Here is a 20,939-nt window from a genome sequence, read left to right as displayed (position 1 = left end):
GGTATCATGATCTGAAACTCTAAGGAAAAATATAACCTGCTTATTCCATTTAGGCCAGTGGATTTAACGAAACGTCTGAAACACAAATGAGTATTCACAAAGTTCTTTGAAAATGAGTTTGAAGGCAATCGGATGATAAAGTAAAAAGTTGCACACAGCCGTTTTAGCCGATTAGAGGTGGATTTTCCCAGCACAAGCGTTTGCCCCGTTTAGTTCCACGCCTACGGGTGGAATTTCCCATCAGCTTTCAGTCAGGACAGATAGTTTTATATGTAGAGATTCTTGCTGTTTTAAAAGCTTTCATTCTCTTAAGCCCAGTTTCATAGAAACTCTGGTGACTTCTTCAGAACTTCAACTAACAACAAGTAAGAGTCTCTAATCGGGAATTCCCGATTAGGGGATACCCTGAACTGAACAGCCCGCGCTAGGGTATACAAATACAGCTGCGACATGTTGTTTAAGCTGTTGCCACAGTTAAATTGCAAGGTTTTGACTTACTAATTGTTTTAATTTTAAAATTAAACAAGACATGAAATTCAAAATGTTTTCAGTCTAGTTTCGGTACAGGTGTTTACCTCTAACACGCCCCCGCCAGCCTCGTGCCCGGCACGCTTATCGGAAAATGTGAGTGTGTGTGTTTTTGTAATTATTGTCACTGCTGACATGACAGAAACAGTTGCCGATTTTGCAGGTAGAATCTTGCCACGCCGCGGGGCAAGTGGCTCGTGTTCGATTATGCAGCACGTAGCACGAAGGCAAACACATTGCTGCCGACGACTATTAAAGGCGAAAGCAATTAAAATAAAATCAATAATAACAAATTTTACTTTAACGCTCTCGAACGTAAGGTGACAGAATTGTATGGCAGATAAAGCAAGTCAAAGTCTAGCCTCGGCGAGCGTGCCTGACTACGAGATACCCTACAAACAGCCAAGAACTGCCTTTACATACAATTCCAAAATCGAATTCTTTAATAATTATATAATTATGTTTATACCAAAAAGTAGGTCTAGACCAGAACAAATAATATTTCTTGTTTTCCAGTTATGGGAGTCAAAATTTAATATAATGCATACTTTACTCAAGTATTAGAGGGCACGGATTGCCGAGAGTGCTCATATGTTGTTGTTGAAAATCGATATTTATCGATGATATTATCGAAAAATAAACGATATTATACGATATTTCTAGCTGAACTTGTTTATCACATTTATTTACCGTTATCAACGCGATAAAACTGACTCGCTTGGAAATCGATATTTACCAATTTTGCTATCGGAAAATAATCGATAACATATTTTATACGATAGCCTATATTTCTAGCTGATCTTTGTTATGACTCTTGCTTGGAAATCGATATTTATCGGTTTTGTTATTGCAGAAAGAACGTTAACACGAGAACCCACATTTCAGGCAGGCAGGCCCTTGCTTGTCAATCGATACTTATCGATTTATCAATAAATCTAACATCCAAAGGCACCAGCAAATGCATATACATATGTACTAATGAATAATTGATCCATCTACCCGGTTTGGCTCACGCAACGTGTGCAGGGTATGTCAAGGAAATTTAAACAAAGTTCGTTAAGTTTTATTTGTTGTCGGCAATGGGAAGGCAGGTGCTACGGCAGCGACCAGCCCAGCTGTCGATGCACGACAAGGGCTTTGCTTATCAGCTGTTCCTTGAAACGCCAAATGTTATCGTCGCGCACCGGCGGCGGCTCTTTGAGCGTCTGCTTTATATCTGGCTCCCGATAGTGCTGCATCTGGCCAATGGCGGCGGACACATCGTGGGGGCCGCACGCCCCCCGCCAGCCTAGCGGAAAATGATTGTGCACCATGGTCACATAGGCAGTGGCATGCAGACACTTGATGGCGGAATTCGCATCCAAATGCTCTGCCACGCGTTGCACATGGCGCAGCATATAGAAGCTAGCTGGAGGCGTCCCATCCTCCGGCAGCTCCCTGGAGAAGTAGACATTGCGAAAGCACAGACTGCATTTGGCAAAACAGTTTTCAGCGCTCTCGCTTTTGCTGTTGCTGTTCCTGCTGTTGTTTGTATCTAACAGCTCCACCAGCGCCGTCCAGTTGTGCAGCTTGCCCAGCGGCATGATTACCTCATCCACGTCCATGACAGCCAAATAGTCAAACTCGTACATATTCCGATAGAGGCAATCGTTGTACATGAGCACCTCGTTTAGCCGCTTGCTCAGCCAGTAATTGGCCGCCGGCTTTGGATGGCCCTCGAGCAGCCGGAACGGAAGCAGCTGGAGCAGACCATCCTGCTCCGCATAGTGCTTCAGTGTGCGCATTGTGTTTGGCAACAGTGTTTGGCCGCCCAAATCGTAGGCGATCACGCGTTCGGCGCCCAGCAGACGCATCAGCTCCAGCCATTCCACGAAACGCTCAGACATGTCCACGGTGGGAAATTGCAAATCCTTGACGCAGACACCGAAACGTGTGGCACGTCGACGCTGTGGCGCCTCATAGTGCACACGGAGCGCGTTGCACGGCCGCGCGCAACGATCCCCAAAGACCAAGGACACCAGCTGGGGCACACGATGTTCTCGGGCGGTGCCCACCAGCGGGCAGGTCAACAGCACTGGATACACATGATCCGGTCCAAAGCCCCAGCTATCGAACCAACCAAACACGTGAGGCTCCATATCCACCAGCTCCGGCCAGGCGCTTTGCTCATACCACAGCTGGCAAAATGCACGCTCAAAGGGTCCCGAAAGGCTGCTAATCATGCCCAGCAGCACGACGCTCGGCGTCGTATCCATGGCCAGCCGGCGATCGTAGTAGGCGCTCATTAAATAATAGCTGACATTTCCGCCCCTGGTGTACTGATAGTACAGATTCTCAATGTGCAGATCCTCGAAGCGCGGATATGGCGCACAGTTGTCATTGAGCGACCAATTGCGAGCGGAATTCGCGCGCAGCAGCTGCTCCAATTCCAGTGGCTCGTTTATGGGCTTCGTTGTCCTCGTTGCCTTCGGTCTGTGCTCCGGCGGCGGCGGCGGCGGCGGCGGCGGCGCTGAGAGATTTAGTGAACAATCGGCCTCAAATGGTTTCCAGCCACTTACCAGGTGGTGCTCCATACACAGCACCTGCGCCAATCAATTTCGCTGCGTGCCTGACTGGGCTGCTTCTTATCCTTTCGGTTCGATTCATCAGCGACAGCAGCTTGATGCCAAAGGCGGCAAGCAGAAACCAGGCCAATAACTTAAACCATACCGACAGCTTGAACACCTTCATTGCACAATTGCGAATCGCTTATGATAGATACGGGCCGCAAAATCAACTCAAGCTCCAAACAATTAGCTCCAATTGTTAACAACAACTGCAACAAATATGCCTCTTCCTTAGACAACAATATGATAACTCATAAAAAAAGTAACAATGCTGCTCGCGGGAGTGTACACGAGCAGATACCCTACACAATGGATATGCGATAATTTTCTTAAGCTTAAGCTTTCGTCAAAAAATCAAGCCCAAATAAGAAACTATTGATGACTTTTGCATTAACGTTATCAACTTCCGATAAGTTACGACAGAAACAATTTATTGATTAATTTGTTTCGGCAAAAGACCCTCATTCAAATTTCTCGTTCTCGTTCTCAATAGGATGAAAATCCAAATTAACAATTTCATTTTTCAAAGTCCAGAGTCGTAATATCTAGCAGGTCGCCTATTGATGAGTCACAGAGTCAATCGCCTAAAATCGATATCTTCTGTTATCGATAAATATCGGCTCTGACGTTCGATCGGCCATAAGAACGAACAATATTATGCCTCACGCTTGGACAACTCTCCTATGCGCCATTGAGACAAATTCTAATGGGTATTGAATTTTTTACACATGCAATTACTTAGTGGGCAAAATACCTTCCATTGAATTGTTTGACTAGTTCCGCCTTGATGTTTCATGACGGAGAGCTGTGTCTGTCGAATACTTCAAATTAAAAAATAGTACAGAGATACTTGGCAACTATGATATCTGGATCATTAGGAAGAATAAAATAAAGAATGAAACGAAATGGGAGTGGAACAGCAGCAGCACAAGAAAACGAGTGAAAATGGAACAGCACGTGTGCAATATACAATAAATAATTGTAGGAACGAAATGAAAATGGAACAGCTTGAATACTTGCAGCCTATGGCCTTGTCTTAACTAGGAAACGATGAAATATGAAACAGCATGAGCTTTCAAGCTCATTTCTACAAATTCTCTTCAAGTTATGAGTACGACTTTAAAAAAAAATGTGCTGCACAACAAATTGAATGCGACGGCAGCCTTAAGCCGACAAATGAGGCATTTGAAACAAAAAATGCGAAACGAATGGAAATGGAACAATTAGTAGCAGCTAGTTGAATAACAAATACAGTTCGCATATTCAGCGGATCGAAACTAATTGCGATTCCCCGAAAATCGGCCTTAAAGCCCCTGCCTCAAAAGCCCGCCACCCTCCCGGCGACTTCAATAGCTCCAGTTCTGGTGTCCACGCGTTTTCAAGGGCCCTAACAAGCTGCAAACAAGGCCCAAACACATGGCCGGCATTATTATGGATGGCAACGTACCGTTAACGCCGCCAATGGCCACAATGACAAAAGAAGCAACCGAATTCGCCCCCCCGCGCAACATTCCCCCTTTCCCAAATATGCCCATTGACAAGTGTTTGGCGTGCGGGCACGTTGACGCGAGGGGTAAGTGGGACGCGTCACCTGCATTAAATTATTGATTCGATTTCGCGCGCGGCTCGTTTTCTATTGTGGTAAATATTTGAGGCTGAATGAATTGTGGCCGGAGCCATTGTCAATGTTGGCGCCGTTGCCTCAGCCAATTCTCCGCGCCCCTGTTCTTCATCATCACCATCCCCTGGCCGTGCCCCTGCCCCTGCCCCTGCTTTTTCCCGTGCCCATGCCCGTCACTCAGTTAGCCAGTTAGTCAATTTTTCATATGCCCTTTGCCACGCCCAGTAAGGCAACAGTAACAACAAGACCAGCAGCAAGAAGAAACAGCATTGGAATCAAATTTATGTGTCGTCTGTGTCGTCTGTTTGTATGTGTGAGTGTAGGTGTGTTTGTGTGTCTGTGTGAGTGTGTGGGAGTGTAGGTGTGTTTGTGTGACTGTGTGTGACTGTGGCTGACTGTGTGTGTATTCGCCAGGCAGCAAACAAGCCATAATCAATCACTTAACCCCGAAAAAAAGCAGGCGCACCAAACGTTCGTTTCAATTAAAGTTTCACTTTCATTCACTTAGCCCGGCCCTTCACTGAGCGAAAGTTAAGTAATCAATTTGTAGCTTCATAGAATCAATTTAGACATAAACTTAGACTTAAACTTAGATTTAGACTTAGAGTTGGGTCAGACTTACAGTTAGAGTTAGACTTAGAGTTAGATCTGAGTTAGACTTACAGTTAGAGTTAGCCTAGAGTTAGACCTAGACTTATACTTAGAGTTAGCGTTAGAGTTAGAGTTAGAGTTAGAGTTAGAGTTAGAGTTAGAGTTAGAGTTAGAGTTAGAGTTAGAGTTAGAGTTAGAGTTAGAGTTAGAGTTAGAGTTAGAGTTAGAGTTAGACTTCGGCTTCGACTTAGACTTTGATTTAGACTTCGGCTTAGAGTTAAAATAAGACTTAGACTTAGACATAGACTTTCACTTTGACTTAGACTTAGACTCAGAGTTAGACCTAGACTTAGACTTGGAGTTAGGCTTTAACTTAGGCTTAGAGCTAGAGTTACAATTAGACTCAGACCTTAGACTTTGATATAGACTTTGACACTTTAACTTTGGCATTGCACTAAGACACACGCAGATTTCTCTCACTGCGCACGTACTCAATCCCCCGACTTGTGCGGCCTCTGTTATGTGCAAAGGGGGAATTTCATCAGAAGAATGGGAAGGTGGCATGGGGATGGGTCTCCGTTTGGGCTTCTCGGCGACGGAAGCGACCAATTTCCGGCTGCAGCGAACGTTCTAGCTCACTTTGCATACATTTAGGTGCTTCGACGTCCCTCCACTCAGGGGTGTGTGTGGGTGTAGGTGTGGGTGTGAGTGTGGCTGTGAGTGGGGGTGTTGGCATTAGGTTTCAGCTAGAGAAATCATAAATCTGTTGCTTATTGTTGTCGCTGCTGCTGTAATTGAAGCAATGACGCATACAAAATTTGTTCAAGCGCTCAACAAGCCCAGCATTCCCCTCCTTGGCAACAACATCCACATTTCCTGCCGAGTTCCTTAACCGCCCCAAAGCGCGCACACACACACACACACACTTTACTCTCTGTTGTTGTGCACATGAAAGTCAATTTAGTTGAAGGTAATTTGCTTTATATAACAGCAAGTCCTTTCGAATCATTAAGAATTGAATTCACTGCAGAATTATTGATTAACCCTTGAATGAGTCTTGGCCGCAGCCCCTTTTCTTTGCTTCGCTTCTGCCAAAAAAGGATCCCTCCCCATCCCAGCCCCGCCACCACTTTTACATGGCTCAAATCACATTTTGCCGCACACATTTAGCATAATTTAGCACTTCATTACGAGGCACCAGGCAAGTGGCACAAAGCAAAAGCCGCAAGAGCGCCCGCAACAGCTGCCAGCTGAAAGTTTTCCACCACCCCCCGGGCCCCGGACCCCACAGCCCGCCTCCTGGTCTCTGCCTCACCGCCGTGTGGCAGTTGCGAGTTGATGGCTAGGCTCATGCGATTTGTCGCGCATAAGCAAATTGACAAAATCTTAAGACGCATGCTGCAGGTACGAGGAATTATATATGTTCGCATTATGTATCCCAAGTGATTATGCCACGCTGCCAGCCCCCGCTGGCCCCATTCCTCCCTCGTAATACCTAAAACAGCCCTAAACCATCCCCAGACATTGTGACGGGCGACAGGCGACAGGCAGCAAACAATTGAAACTGACAGAAACTTGTGTCATCTGCACTCAAGTTTTAGCTATTTTGTGTCAATTTCTAAAACGAGTCTCGACAAAACTTTCGCAAGTTGAAAACTACGCTGACATATTGTATTCTGTTGTGCGTACATATTATTTTAAATATGTCCTTGAACATGTCCCAACAACGAGCTCTTCATAAATTTTGGCCAAAACGCTTTGGCAGTTGTTTAATAATTCATCGAGTCTTTTACAGTTGAACCGCAAAGTTATAATGCCCAACTTTAGTATAAAAGCTATGTTGATGGAGCCCATTTCCATTATTTTCTTTTACTAGCTGCTATTTTCCGGCCTTGCCCGGTCCAAGTTTTTTGGAACTGCACGTCTCAAGTTATGTTACAATTATCTGATAAACAGCCAAAAATCTCTAATGGAACCTCAAGTGAACTGGTTCAACAGTGGTTCAGCGTTGTGAGTCAGCAAATATTCGAGCCTTTAAGCTCAATTTGAGAACTAGTTTTGTGTCAAATGAAGTCAATGTCAAATACAATTGACAAGCAGTTAATATTCTCTAGTTGCGCACTTAATGAACCGGTTCAGCACTGATTCAGTTCAGTTTGTCAGTAACTACTCAAGCACATGTTCGAATTTAAAATGTGAATTGCTTATGTTCTCCAAATTTACGAACACCACAGTGATCAATATGAGCTACAAACAAAACAATTTCATTCCGCTTCAAATGAACTGGTTCAGTTTTATGAGTCAGGACTTATACGAGCTTTACTGGTCAATTTACGAACTAGTTTTGTGTATAATGTAGTCGATGACAAATACCTCTTTCGACAAGTTGGTTATATTCTTTAGTTCCGCACGAAATGAACTGGATTAATTATGGTAAAGTTTTGTTTTTAAATGTGAACAATTAGGTACTACAAATATATATTATATTTATATTATATATTATATATTTTTTTTTATTAATCACAGATATCAGCCACAAAATTTCCTTCAGCTTCAAATGAACTGGTTCAACACTGGTTCAGTTTTGTGTCCCAGCAACCACTCAATTCATGGAGCTAAAACTTTAACTGTGGTTGAATAAATTTTGTTCTCAGTTGATGCCACGTGAAAAAACGCTTCACTTAACATTCCAATCAAACTTGACTAGCGCTACGATGAAATGTGTGCCCCCCCCCCCCCCCCCCCCAAAAAAAAAAAAAAAAAGCAACCAATCAAAATCGCACGACCCAACACTTGAAATTTGTGCATGTCAAAGACACCGAGTGTCCTCAGATGGGTATGCCCGACTGGGGAATACCCTGAACCAACCGCAAAGTAGCCATTAAAAACTTTCTTGTTACCTTCTATACATATATAAAGAATACCTTAATGTGCTTCTTCTTCTCCTAATCCCACAATATTTAACGAAAATTCATTCTTGACTAGCTTCGGTGCTTATAGTCCGATCATATTGAAATTATCTGGCATAAAAAGAACAAAATATGGCATGTATATGTGTATATACAAAACTGCAAAGCTTTAAATTACAAAATGAGTTTTTCCAATATTGTTTACAATGTGAGGAAGTGGAAAATTGATAATCTACACACTATACCATACTTTACTATAATATAATATACTATACTATACTAGACTATAGTATACCATGCTACTCGATACTACTATGAAACCTAAAATTTAAGAGCTGTGCTTAAATATAGGGTAAGATATCGAAAAAATATATGAACTTTTTCTGTTTATATATATATATATATATATATCTGATATTTGTGTTCTTAATGGGTTCGGAATTGCTTTCTTCTAAGTGTTACATGCATTTTTACAGCACCCTTTTTCAATGGATTCGGGTTCATGAAAAAAATGAAAACGTTTGGTCCAACGCTTTGCGGCCAGCAAGTTTATTGGCCAATTTGCAAGTTGATTAGCCGCAGAGCGGTGACAGTTTTGCCAATTTGTGGCCAGCGGCTGCTGTTGCAGCACTTACGCTTTTGGGGCTGCGGTGGCTCGACAGTAACCCGCTGCTGCCTCTGGCGATATGCTCATTGCATTGTCGATGCCATTGCGTGCGGCATGAATGAATGCATGAATGAATGAATGAATGAATGAATGCATGCATGAATGAATGCATGAGTTTGGAATGCGTTGCGCACGCGGACGCCCAACACTTTGAAGGCAATAAACTTTAATTGCTGATTACGTATACGACGTGTTGTTGCTGCTCTCTGCGCTGTCGGCGTCGCTGCCGGCGTCGTAGTCGGCGTCCGCGTCGCTACGGTGCATTTCATTGCAAATTGTGTTAACAACGCAGCCGTAACAAAGAAAAATATTTCAATAATCTTCTGCACTTGCTGTTGTTGTTGCTGTTGTCGTTGTTGTTGTTATTCCTTTTGTTGTTGTTGTTGCGGGCGCATAATTTGAAAATTGAAATTGCCGTCACGTACATAACGCCGGCAGCGACGTCGCTGTTGCGTCACTTGTCAACATGAATTTCCAATTTTCCGTTACCGCCGCACCGCTGTATGTTGCCATTTTTGGCCATACCCTAACCAAAATAAGGGAAGCCAGCTGTACACACAGCCCTTGACATACGCCAAACCGCAAGCCCAACAAACCAAAAACTTAATCGAGAAAACAAATTGCAATATCAAAAGTTTTGGGCATAAAGAGCTTTTCGCACCTGGAACCGGAAATTGAAATGGCATATAAATATCTATGAAAGCCTAGCATTAATAATAGTCCAACTGTTTCAAAACTCTGATCTAGATATTGTCTACTTTCAGAACGCACTTAACATATTTATGTTCAATCTCGATTAACATATATTCAATACACTGTTAACGTCACATTTACAAACGCAAATAATCCATTTACGTATGTTCAATATAATTTACGATGAAATTTGCTAAATAATCTGAGACTTAAGCCTAGTCATTCCTCTCTTTTAAACTTCACCAAAATAAAAAAGAATAAATCTCCAAAAAGTCACATCTTCTCTAACATTATGTTAACGTCGCGCTGTTAGCGTGCCAATAACATAGCCTGTTAAAGGGTGTCGCATTGTTAGTGTATTCCGTTGTCGACCTGATTGCCTTGACAGTCACCAAGTATTTCTCTTTCAAGATTTTGTTGTTTTTTAATAAGTACTTTGGCATCGTGGAGGCTGTTGGTTTTGTTTTTGCTGTTCCGTATTTAGACTTAACGCGCTTTAGGCTCACGTTCTCATCGCTTTGCCTTTTTCTTAATCTTATAGTAATGTGCCTTGGCAAGTTTTAAGAAAGTTGTCTTTGAATTTTAGTGAGCTCTGGAAATACACGTAGTGTCTAGCCGAAGATGTTACCAACTTTGCTGTCATGTTCTCGATTTTGAAAGCGCGTAAGATTTACAATTCGCTCGACAATTTGTCGGCTGATGTGGGTAAACATATAAAATATATTTGACTGGCATCTCTTATTGATTTATTTTGCATTTTGATTTGCTTTTAAGTGAAATCTTAATTTCAAACGTTCCAACATCAATAGTGAACCTCTTCTAAAGTGTTGCAAACAGTTGCAATTTGTTCTTTTTATTAAATGTTAAAAAGACTTTTGATCAGCATTTACTATTAAATTTTTAAGTTTCAGGTTTTATTTTTATAAGATATCAACCCAATTCCACATGTTCCTCTTTTTTTTAATTAAATAAGAAATGTTTTTTTTTAATGCTTTCGATTTTGTTAAACGTGCTTCATGATATAATAACATGTATGAAAATTCCATCAAAATCAATTCCAAATTTTAAAATTTACATCTTCGAACTGAATTCATCAAAACTGAATTCCACACGTTCCCGCAAAAGTTGGGACTAGAATCGATAAATATGGCTTTGAAAATTTAATCGAGAATTTGTAAACTCTAAAATTGCAAGATATTTCATTTAAGTGAGTGCAATGCAGAATATGCTTGCCTATAATCGAAATGAATATTAATAAATATCAATCGAACAAATTGTACAAAACTTTATTGTTTTTTATATTTTTTACTGCTGCTGCTGACCATAATTGCCATATACATATATATATCTTTTTGAACCACACACACCTCAAACCTTGCCGCTTCGTTTGTTAGCTTTGAAGTGCCCCTGGACAGCAGATTGTGTGTGTGAGTGTTTGTGTGTGTGTGTGTGTGGGTGTGCAGGTGTGTGCTGAGCTGGTAGTCAGCATTATCATCATTTTGATTAAACAACGCAAACAGCGTTGGCAACAAAATTAGTTGACATTTATGCAAATGCATGTCGGAGCTGACCGCCAACAGCCAGTTAAGGGCCCAGCGTGGCCCCAAATGCTCGACCCAGCCCCCTACCCCCGCCATCCGCCCCCCCCCCCCCCCTCACACCGAGCAGACTTTTGACTGCCTTATCGCGGACTCGCTGTAGCTGTAACCCCTTGTCCTGCTGCCCCTGACATTGTGGAACCGAGTTGCAGCCAAGTTTTAAATCCGCTTCAAATTTAAATTGTTGTTTCGCTTTTTTATTTTTTTTTTTGCTCATTTTATGCTCTTGTCACTTATTTGATTTTTTGGCGCTTTAATCTCCGTCGCTTTTATTATCTGGCATTATTTTGTTCATTTTTTGCAGGCTCTCAAATTAATAATAAAGAAATTTCGTGCTTACGCGTAGATGAGCAGCATTTTTTTTTTTTAATTTCTTTTTTTTATTTGCGGCTCTTCTCTGTGTTTTTGCTTTGCATAGATTTCTATCGCAAATTTACTTTTAAGTTTTTAATCTTAATGATTAGGGCTGGGGCATGCAACTGACAGAGGGCACATGCCACACACACACACACACACACACACACTTACACACACACACACACACACACACACACGTGCAACACGTCACAAGCTGGAATGACGTCACGCCCGCTGTAAAATGTAATCATCAGAGCGTCCTCTCAACCGCTTGGTGTTACTTCTTACAGTGAGTGCGACGGCCCAAGGTCCGACCGTAAATCATACATATGTATATAAGTATATATATGCCAGGCTACAGTGAAACCAATCGAAAATGGACAGCGGCATGTGAAAAAGTGCAAAGTAAAAAGGAGAAGAGAAAAAAAGTGTTTAATGGCAAGTGAAGTGAATTGAAATAAAATGCATAGAGGGAAATGCTGTTAATGCGATCATCTAAATGCGTTCAACCACACTCACACACATACACTCACATACACTCACATGCTCACATGCTCACACACTCATTCACTGACCCACTCACTCACACCCACTCGAAACACTCAGTTGCTCGCTGGCATCGAATCGCACGTGGAAAACTCGGTCACGTTGCTGCTGGAAATTGAAAAACGCTTTTCGTTCCGCTTTTTTACGTTTTCCTTTTGTATTCGGAGCCTCGCCTGTGTTGCCCTATTTCTAAAAGGTTATCACAACTTTGTCATCGACTTTTGAGGGTTTTCTTTTCCCCATTTCTTTTTTTTTTTTCTCTGTTTTTTGTTGATATTTTTTCAAGCGCTCGTTTTTATATCACTATGCAAAACCATTTCCGATCCAAAGCGTTTTCAAGTGCGAAATGCCAGCGAAATTATTCGCTTTGAAGTACTTTGTATTCTATCAATTGTTATGCAGCGACAACAACAGAATTTCAGCTCTGCTTTCCCTTCTAATGTAATCAAGTACTCAACTTGTCCAAAGAGATTTGCGTTCCACTTGCAATTATCATGTTTAGGGCGTTCCGTTGTTTCGTTGGCTGGAACTACCCAAAGAGATCTCAATTCCGTTTGTTTCTGCTCGACTAGGAACACGTGGAATTGAGATCTCTTTGGGTAGTTCCAGCTCGACTATTTCGCTGCTAGGTTGCTTTTGAATCTCAATTACTATTCCCAATTCCACTCTACTTCTAGATAGGCGGTTTTGTTTCTCCATCTTTTTGTAAGTCTAACAAGCAAATGTCTTAAATAAATTGAAATATATATATAGAAGAATATTTCAATTCCACACGTTTCAGTGAGTTTTGTTACCATGTGTTCAATGCTTTCCGTTACAAACTTTGTTTGAGAAAAGGTATTGAAAGTGCGACCAGTTTTGAGCCGAAGTTTTGATTCGTGTTGTTCCAATGGATTTTCGGTGGTGTTTGATTTCTATGCGCTTTATCAATTGGATTGTCGTTCTGCTCGCCTATTGTTGTTGTCTCACTCGACTACTCGCTTTTGCATGGTGGTTAGGTATACAACTTTGATAACAAGCACCAGCATTTGGCGACACATTGCGCGCTTAAAAGGGAAAATGCCAGAGCATTTGACGTTTTCACCATGTGCCTGGCTGGTGTCAGGGCGTGGCAGCGAGCAGGGGGAATGGTGTCGTCGGGAAAGCCCAGCAATGCGTTGCTAGTGTAAAGTAAAAAGGCACTTGCTACTTCAATCCAATATCCATTTGGGCTAAACCCCTCGCCAGGCAATTAGCAATCAACCATCAAATGCAAATAAAACCGGAAAATAGAAAGTACATTTTGGGGCGAGAGAATTGGGGGGGGAGGAGGATTGGACACGGCCTGGCGCCCTCTTGACCATGCCGTGGGCACTTTGTATTTTCATGCTAATGTTTATAATGTTTATTTGCTGACCTTATTGTCGGCATTGACATCATTAATGATGCCTCAAGTGTCCTCCATTTAGGCTGAACGAGCATCAAGAGTACAAATAAACCAAAAGGCAGACATATATTCAGCCCAAGGGCCAGGGAGCGACCGGCGTTTGCCGGAGGAGGCAACATCAATGCGAACAAAAACTGCAAAAAAAAAAAAAACCCGCTAAAAACCACGCCCCCTTCCCAACAAAAAAAGAACAAACGGCAACAACAAAAAAAAATAATATATAAAAAAAAAATAAGCGAAAAAAAAGCAAACGAAATGCGAAACGATGCGCAACAAATTCAAATAGAAAGAAAAGATAAAAAAGTCAAATGTGCTCCTTGACTTGTCGCTGGGCTTTGGGAAACCCGCCCCCCCCCCCTATCCCTCCCCCACCCCTTGTAAAATGACAATGACGAGGATTGTGGCACTTAATTCTCATGCAATGAACAAAGTTGATGGCCCCGTCGCGATAGAACCCAACTCGCGAAAGCTGAAACCACCAAAGGAAAAAAACAATAATAATAAAAAAAAAACAGGCAACAGCAAATCAAAACTGAAATCAAACATGTCTAACAATTATTCAAGATTTATTTAATGGAGGCCAAAAAGAATTCAATCATACAAAAAAAACACAACCTGGACTGTTGCAATGCAGGAACACGCGGAATCGGAACACTTGTGCAGGCTTGCAAAATGAAAAAGATTTTCAATCAAGTTTTCCTTAAACAGTTTCCAACTTGTGAAAACTTAAAAGAACTTAAAACAAGTTGAAACATTGCGTGCCATTTAAAGCTGCACAAACATGAAAGAGCGCCTGCTTTTTCTCTGTGTGTGTGAGCTTGCTCACTCTCAAACTGTAAACTCCAAGCTAATGGCTTTCAAACTGTAAGCTACGATATCATATCTTAGCAAAAATAAAACTATTCCAACTAGTGCATTTATCTATTTACTCATTGGTAGACGACAATCTTGTCTAGCACAAAAATTCTATTTGGAAATATAGATATAGAAAATATATTTTCATTAGAGCAGGCAGCCACAAGTTGGTCCAAGTTGGTCCGAACCACTTACCATATTAATTTTGGCTAAGATGCGGCTATCCTTCATCTAAATCAGCCTTAAATTAGAATACCTTAGAAACAGTTCAGCGAGCTCTGGATAGAAAATTAGCTTTGACTGTTTGAGCTGTTCGCAAAGCATTTGCAGAAGGGCGTCTCAGTATTGGGTTACGTCATAAAAGGTAACTACTAGTTGCACTTACAACATCGTGTTGCATGCATTCCGCAGTTCATTGTGTCTTTCCCCATTGAGAGAAGCACCTGTTTCAGCACTCTAAGGTCACATTGAATGCCAATGTGTGCATGGGGCAGGGTGTGCCATTGCAACGTGGCAACATAATGTGGCAGCTGCAGCTAGTTGTTCTTGCAGTTGTTAGCCATGTTAAGTGCGTGTTGTTGTCAGCTGCTTTGCATTGTTTTGCAGGGGCTGCTCACAAAGGCAACATTGCGGCCATCAAACCGACAAAAACGCGACCAACAACAGAAGCATCATGCCCACAGCCACAACCACGGCCACAGCCAAAGCTGCGTGGCAGCCACGCCTACCACCACATGCACCCTCCCCTCCCGTTGCGCAAGCGGAAATCCTTTGAATGGCGTCGCAAACAGCGAGTGCCCCAAAAGATTGCCACATAATGCTCTCGTGCAGATTTCTACGAATTTGAATAGACTAAATTACATAAAAATGATTTTTAAAAGAAACCCAAATCCAAATTGAACATGCAGCATGCCACAAAAAGCTGAGCATATATGTATTATGTATATATATATTATTTCAAGACCTTCTCAGTTCAAGCAATATGAAAAACGATGTCAATTTGTTTTAAAGAAATGTTTTATCCACGAATTCCTAAGCACAAAATTAAATCAAATTAATAAAATGCCACCATATTGATATCAAGAGAGATTTCCGAATACTTTTGCAGAGCTTTAGAAGTTGAAAACATTGAGAAAGGATTCGGCAAGCACACGTCCAGTTTTCTTCAATCTTCATATTGAGGTCTAAAAAAAAGGTTTACAAGCTAATATCAAGAGTCAAAATGATTGATCAACAGGTTAGAATATAAAAACTGTGTGAATTGCGAACTTTGTCTGATTATAAAAGAATTAAAAGTAAATTCTAAGAAACGAATTGGTCTAGAAGCCAAACCCCGACTAAAATCTATTTAAAACAAATTCATTTTGAAAGATTTATGACTGTCATGATGAGTTATTCGAAATTAATTTAGAAGCTTAGCCGCGACTAAAATTTAAATATATAAATAACAAATAGAATTTGACATTGACGAGTCGCTGTTGGATTTACGGCGAAAAGATGCAGCTCCATCTGCGAGTTGAAGGAGCATTGGGAGGGCCGAGTCACGTTTTCGTACTCACCTGTCACTTGCAAGTTGCCACAGCCCCACATGCTACATGCTACATGCCACATGCCACTTACCGCAACTGCATTTCATGTATGTTAATAACAGTTGATGGAATGTGTGATTGATATACAGCTATCAGTGCGACCCATGCGGCGTATACGTAACGCGCTTGCCACAGGCATCGCTCGAATTGAGGCGCCCGCAGCGCTACAGCAGCTGACATAAAATGTTTGGCATATTTATATGTTGACAGCGGAAAATTTAAGCGATACTTGGCTCAGTCGCGCCTTCTGCTTGAGGTCCACAGTTCAAGAAAAGATTTTTGCAAGATTTTGGCTTTTTCGATTTTTTGAATTTTTTTTTTTTTTATTTACATTTCCATTGCATTTTATTTAACAATACATTGGAATCAATAAACGAAAAACCTTGAAAAGAAATTCGTTCAACATTTCAACGTTATTCAACACTCACTGCAAAAATTTCAGGACTTTTAGTTGAGGGTATTCCCATTTCAATATTTGTGGAGCATACTCACAAGTTGAAAAGCCTCCCTTGGCATATTGTGCATTATGCCCCCAGATGATCAATTGGAATCAATCGTAATCAATCGTAGTCAATCATAGTCAATCATAGTCAATCATTAACCAGAACAAGTAAACATTTTGTATAGTGTATAAGTAACTTGCCAATTGTGTCGATGCCGTTCTATGAATTTTGCATTAAAACCCTAACGTCTTCAATGTGCTCGAACTCTGTAGTTGTCCTTTAGAGAAAAGATGACATTGAATATCTAACAACAATTGGCCCAACTTACCCAAGACATTATCGAAGTTGTGTTTGCTTTAAAACCATTTTTCTGTTTTATTTTCGTTTTTTCTTTTGAAACATATTTTCTCTTCGGTTTGTATGGTTTCTAAATTTTTGTTTTCGACCCGAACATCACAAGATCTAAAATGAAAATGAGCTCTGTTGAGTGGAGCCAGTCGTAGCCGACAATGAGGCTATTTTGAAGGTTTTAGCAATGGGAAATTGATTCAAGCCTACAATTGTGTGCCGTAATCAGCCAAAGAAAAGCTGCCTAGATCTAGGCGGGCAGCGAAGTAAGAAGCAGGAAGTGAAACAAGAAGTAAACTTGCGCAAAGAGCTGTCAGCTTCTCTAGAAGTTTAAGCGGCAGCGAGAAACCAATTAAAAGTAAAGAAAGAACTTAAGTTTGAAAATAAAAACCAAGTTAACTGTTAAATAAATAAGCTGCAGCGAAAAACGCGCCTTGAATGAAAAGTCAAGCGAGAAGCGACAAATTGAATTGCATCAAATAAGTTTGTAAAGTAGCAAAAGTGTAAGATTAGGGTGAAAATTAAAGACAAGAAAATATACTAGTCAAAAAGAAGCAACAAGCGAAACATAAGCGAGAAGCGAATGGAAAACACAAACGCTTAACACCTGCTAAAGCGAGAAGCGAACTTTGAAGCCAAGAAATACACAAACAATGATATGAATAGACATGAGAGCTAACACGCAAAAGATAAACGATAGCTTAGCGAAAAGCTTAAGCTGCAAAAAGAATAGAGAAGTGAAGCAAAAAGTGCAAGCTTATTAAGGTGAGAAGCAAAAACTAAAATTGGAACTCAGCTGTAAATGCAGCGAGAAGCGAAAGCCAAAACTTGAGATCAGCTGTAAATGCGGCGCGAAGTAAAAACTAAAACTGGAGCTCAGCTATAAGTGCAGCGAGAAGCGAAAGCCAGAACTAGAGCTTAGCTGTAAGTGCAGCGAGAAGCGAAAGCCAAAACTAGAGCTCAGCTATAAATACAGCGAGAAGCGAGAGCTATAACAAGAGCTCAGCTGAAAACGGAGTATGAAGCGCGAAGCTAATGCCCAAAAGAGAAGTAAAGCGAGAAACAGAGTGTTTTAAAGAAACAAAGCAGCATAGCAAAATGGTCGACCATGCTTACCCCAACCATTACTTATCGCTCAGAATATAACAGCTTCTCGCTGTGCTGCACTCTGCGAATATGACTCTGTGAAATATGTGCCACTCTGTTGGGGCATTAAAAACTCACGCCCTCAAAAAACTCGTCGGCCTGGGCTAGATGTAATTCTTTAATTCTGCATAAAAGTTTATTTAGCATTATATGCACGCACGCACATTGAGGGGGGCTGCTCGCACTTTAGAGATTCAATTTGCGGTTTTATCCCAAACGCAAAACGCATTAGGAACTGGCGCCAATGCAAATTGAGTGCGGCCCATACATTAGAGTGTTCGATAACTTTTGTGGGTGATAACTTGTGGCCGCTTCTCCGGGGACATCGTCATCGCCATCGTCATCGGAAATCGTTGGGCTGCCAACACGTGGCGCGCATCACTTTTAGACATATGATTGATGGACGTAGCCATAAACCCAGTCCAGCTTCGGCTTTGGGGGCAACAGAGCGTAGCATAATGGCCAATTGGTTTAATGTTCGACATTTTACGGCGTGCGGTCAGCGGAGGGGTGGGGGCTAGAAGTGGGGCACAGCCGAATTACGGCGTAAAAGTGTCAACGCTGACAGACAGCCGAGCAAATGGCAAATGAAATGCCGGCCCAGAGATTTGTCTATTTCCCTGCATCGAGCTTAAGATATAAACGGAATGGCTATATATGATGAACCCCCCCCCCACTCTCGGGCCATATCTAGTCTATTGGAAATGTATCGAATTACTTTGAAAGCGAAAATAAGTAAGGAATAAACTTTGGAATAGCTCTGGACATCTTCCTGTTCAAACTTCGCCAACTTCATTTCCATCTCCCAATCCCCCCCCCCCCCCCCCTCACCGGTAACTGCAGCTGCAATCCTTTAGTCAGCTTCAAATGGAAATCAAAAGAACATTTATGTTGCTGACAGCGGACGAGGGGCGTGGCATTGCATAATCATGCATTTTTCATGTTAAATCCAATTCATCTGAAAAGCTCATAATGGCGCAGCCTAAAAATATAATGTGAGGGCACTGCCCGTGTTCAGTTGGGGGAAGGGGCCAGGTGAAGGGCCGGTATTGCCGTTGTGTAACCAATTTTGATCAAATATTTTTGGGTAAGCCTGCACAGTGGAAAGTACCAGGCCAAGCCCATGCACAGTCAGCACTGGTTAAACCAGAAACTTGCTAACGCAGGCCACATCAAATACCCTGTAAAAAAATAAATATTCCTTTTGCATACCCTATTTTATGGTCGTTCGGATACATGAAAAGAATTCTCCACCTATTCACTGCCAAGGGGTGTGCTAAAGGGTATCTGATGGCCAATCAGTCTCTTATCCACAACAGGCTTGTTTGCAAATAGTTTGCTAGTTACTAAATGGGCTTAAAATAAGCCTTTCTAGTTTGGAAAATGTTTGCGTTTTCGAAACGCGTTTGTGGCTTTGGGTAAGAGGAAGAAGCGCCCGGCACAACCGCAAAACAGGCAACAACAACAGCAAAGAGGGCAGCAGCAGCCGCGTCAACAGTGGCCAAATTCATAGCCTACTTAGCGGCGCACGTTGCGAGCTTTTCAAATTTGAATTAGGCAACAGCAAGCCCTGAAACAGGGAACGTTTCCGTCTCCGGCAGCAGGTTCTGCGGCCACAATATGTTGTTGTTTTATGGCTGTCTCTGTTTGTGAGTGTTTATATATATATATATATATATATATATATGTGTGTGTGTGTGTGTGTGTGTGTGCATAACTGCCCTGTGTGTGTGCGTGTGTGTGTTTAGCTATAGAGGCCCTCGTCCAACGCTTGGGCAGCAGCTGTGCGCCTTGCTTTTAAAAGTATGCAACAACAACGACACATGCTACATGCTACATGCCACATGCCACATGCCATTTGCTAGATGCTGCGGTAAGCGCGAGCCTTAATTAGATCATAGTTGCTGCCACACAGCATATTATTGGCAAGAACGCGCAACCTGCCTAACATGTCTTGCCACATTATGCACAGGCTGCCAATAGAGCTGGTCTATCAAATTCCCAACTACCGCCATAGAACGCAGCCAAATTGGGCAGCCGCATCAAATTTCCAGCTCAATCAGTGGTTGAATCTTTGCGCCATTTACGGCTCATGTGGCAGCTGCTCTTGCTGCTTCAGCTCACCTTGCCATAGACCGCTTGCTGCCTTTGCGGTGTTTGCATTTTAATTGAATTGCACTAAATTATTATGTTTATAGCAATTTGGTTGCCATTTCAACTGGCAAAGCCAACAACTTGCCACAGCAACCGCACGTAACAAGAACTTTTGAGGATTTCAACTGTCAGAAACAAACTAAGTTATTTTCTTTCACTTTTATTGCAATGTGAAGAGCTCAAGCAAAGTGAAATATATGTTGTCTCTGCATACCATGTAATTTAAAGGCATGTAGTATTTTTTATGATGATCACTTTCCTACGATTTAAAATGCAAGAATTTCGCATCGACGTGGAAAACCCATTCATTATTTCATATTACTCGCATTTAAATGATCCCAAAACGAAAAGAGAGCGCATTGAGAGCACTGAGAGTAAGTGGGAGCGAGATGAAGAAAAAAAGAGCAATGCCGTTCTATTGCACAAATCATATGGAAGAGAGTGAGCCAAAGCAGTTTCACGCAGTGTAAGCGAATAAAAAGACATCATATGTATATCTTACTCTCTTGCTCGCGATTTTGGACCTGATGTCGTCGATTTGTGTGTGCCCACTCTGGTTGTACTGCATGTCCTATCTATATATGAATATTTATCGTAATATGTTCTATGCCAACCAACCAACATTTTATGTATTCAGATGCTAGACCATACTCAAATGATCTCTGGCTAAAATCAATAGAGTATTTAATTTTCAATATTTGCTAACAAACTTTACGAGTATACTAATTGGATATGCAGTTGTTTGAGTACTTGAGAGAATTAAACAAGTTTCCAGTTGGTTAATATTTTATGCACAACAAAAATTGCAAATAAATCTCTACGAAATATCTTCGATTCTAATGACTACAAAAACAGTCGGATT

The 20,939-nt window shown here is 41.6% G+C and overlaps 2 protein-coding genes and 1 long non-coding RNA gene across 4 annotated transcripts in view; 1 reads left to right on the top strand and 2 right to left on the bottom strand.

The window, feature by feature from the left end:
- Positions 1 to 20,939, top strand: part of LOC115767390 — a 70,980-nt gene that overhangs the window by 38,156 nt on the left and 11,885 nt on the right.
- On the bottom strand, positions 1,548 to 3,258 carry LOC115767404. Its single transcript, XM_030711670.1, has 2 exons — positions 3,087 to 3,258; positions 1,548 to 3,037 (listed from the first exon to the last, which is right to left on the bottom strand). The coding sequence occupies exons 1-2, from the start codon at positions 3,256 to 3,258 to the stop codon at positions 1,623 to 1,625; spliced, it is 1,587 nt and encodes a 528-aa protein (XP_030567530.1). The 3' UTR covers positions 1,548 to 1,622.
- Positions 15,567 to 16,883, bottom strand: LOC115767391. 2 transcript variants are annotated; one of them, XR_004018374.1, is made up of 4 exons: positions 16,758 to 16,883; positions 16,479 to 16,706; positions 15,957 to 16,413; positions 15,567 to 15,581 (listed from the first exon to the last, which is right to left on the bottom strand). It is a non-coding gene; the product is annotated as an uncharacterized LOC115767391 (long non-coding RNA). The 2 variants fall into 2 exon arrangements; XR_004018375.1 differs by lacking the exon at positions 15,567 to 15,581 and adding an exon at positions 15,587 to 15,601.

The sequence above is a fragment of the Drosophila novamexicana genome, unplaced genomic scaffold (genome assembly GCF_003285875.2).
Source record: "Drosophila novamexicana strain 15010-1031.04,08,12 unplaced genomic scaffold, DnovRS2.1 tig00001385-arrow-arrow-pilon, whole genome shotgun sequence".
Lineage (NCBI taxonomy): Eukaryota > Metazoa > Arthropoda > Insecta > Diptera > Drosophilidae > Drosophila > Drosophila novamexicana.
Note: the sequence above shows the minus strand (reverse complement) of the source record. Positions and strands in the feature narration are given on the sequence as shown.

What these genes read in the sequence shown, in the direction of transcription:
- LOC115767404 (XM_030711670.1), bottom strand. Translation starts at nt 3,258, where the DNA reads ATGAAGGTGTTCAAGCTGTCGGTATGGTTTAAGTTATTGGCCTGGTTT. An exon ending in TGTGTATGGAGCACCACCTG is followed by an intron (nt 3,038 to 3,086) that starts GTAAGTGGCTGG and finishes TAAATCTCTCAG; the next exon opens with CGCCGCCGCCGCCGCCGCCG.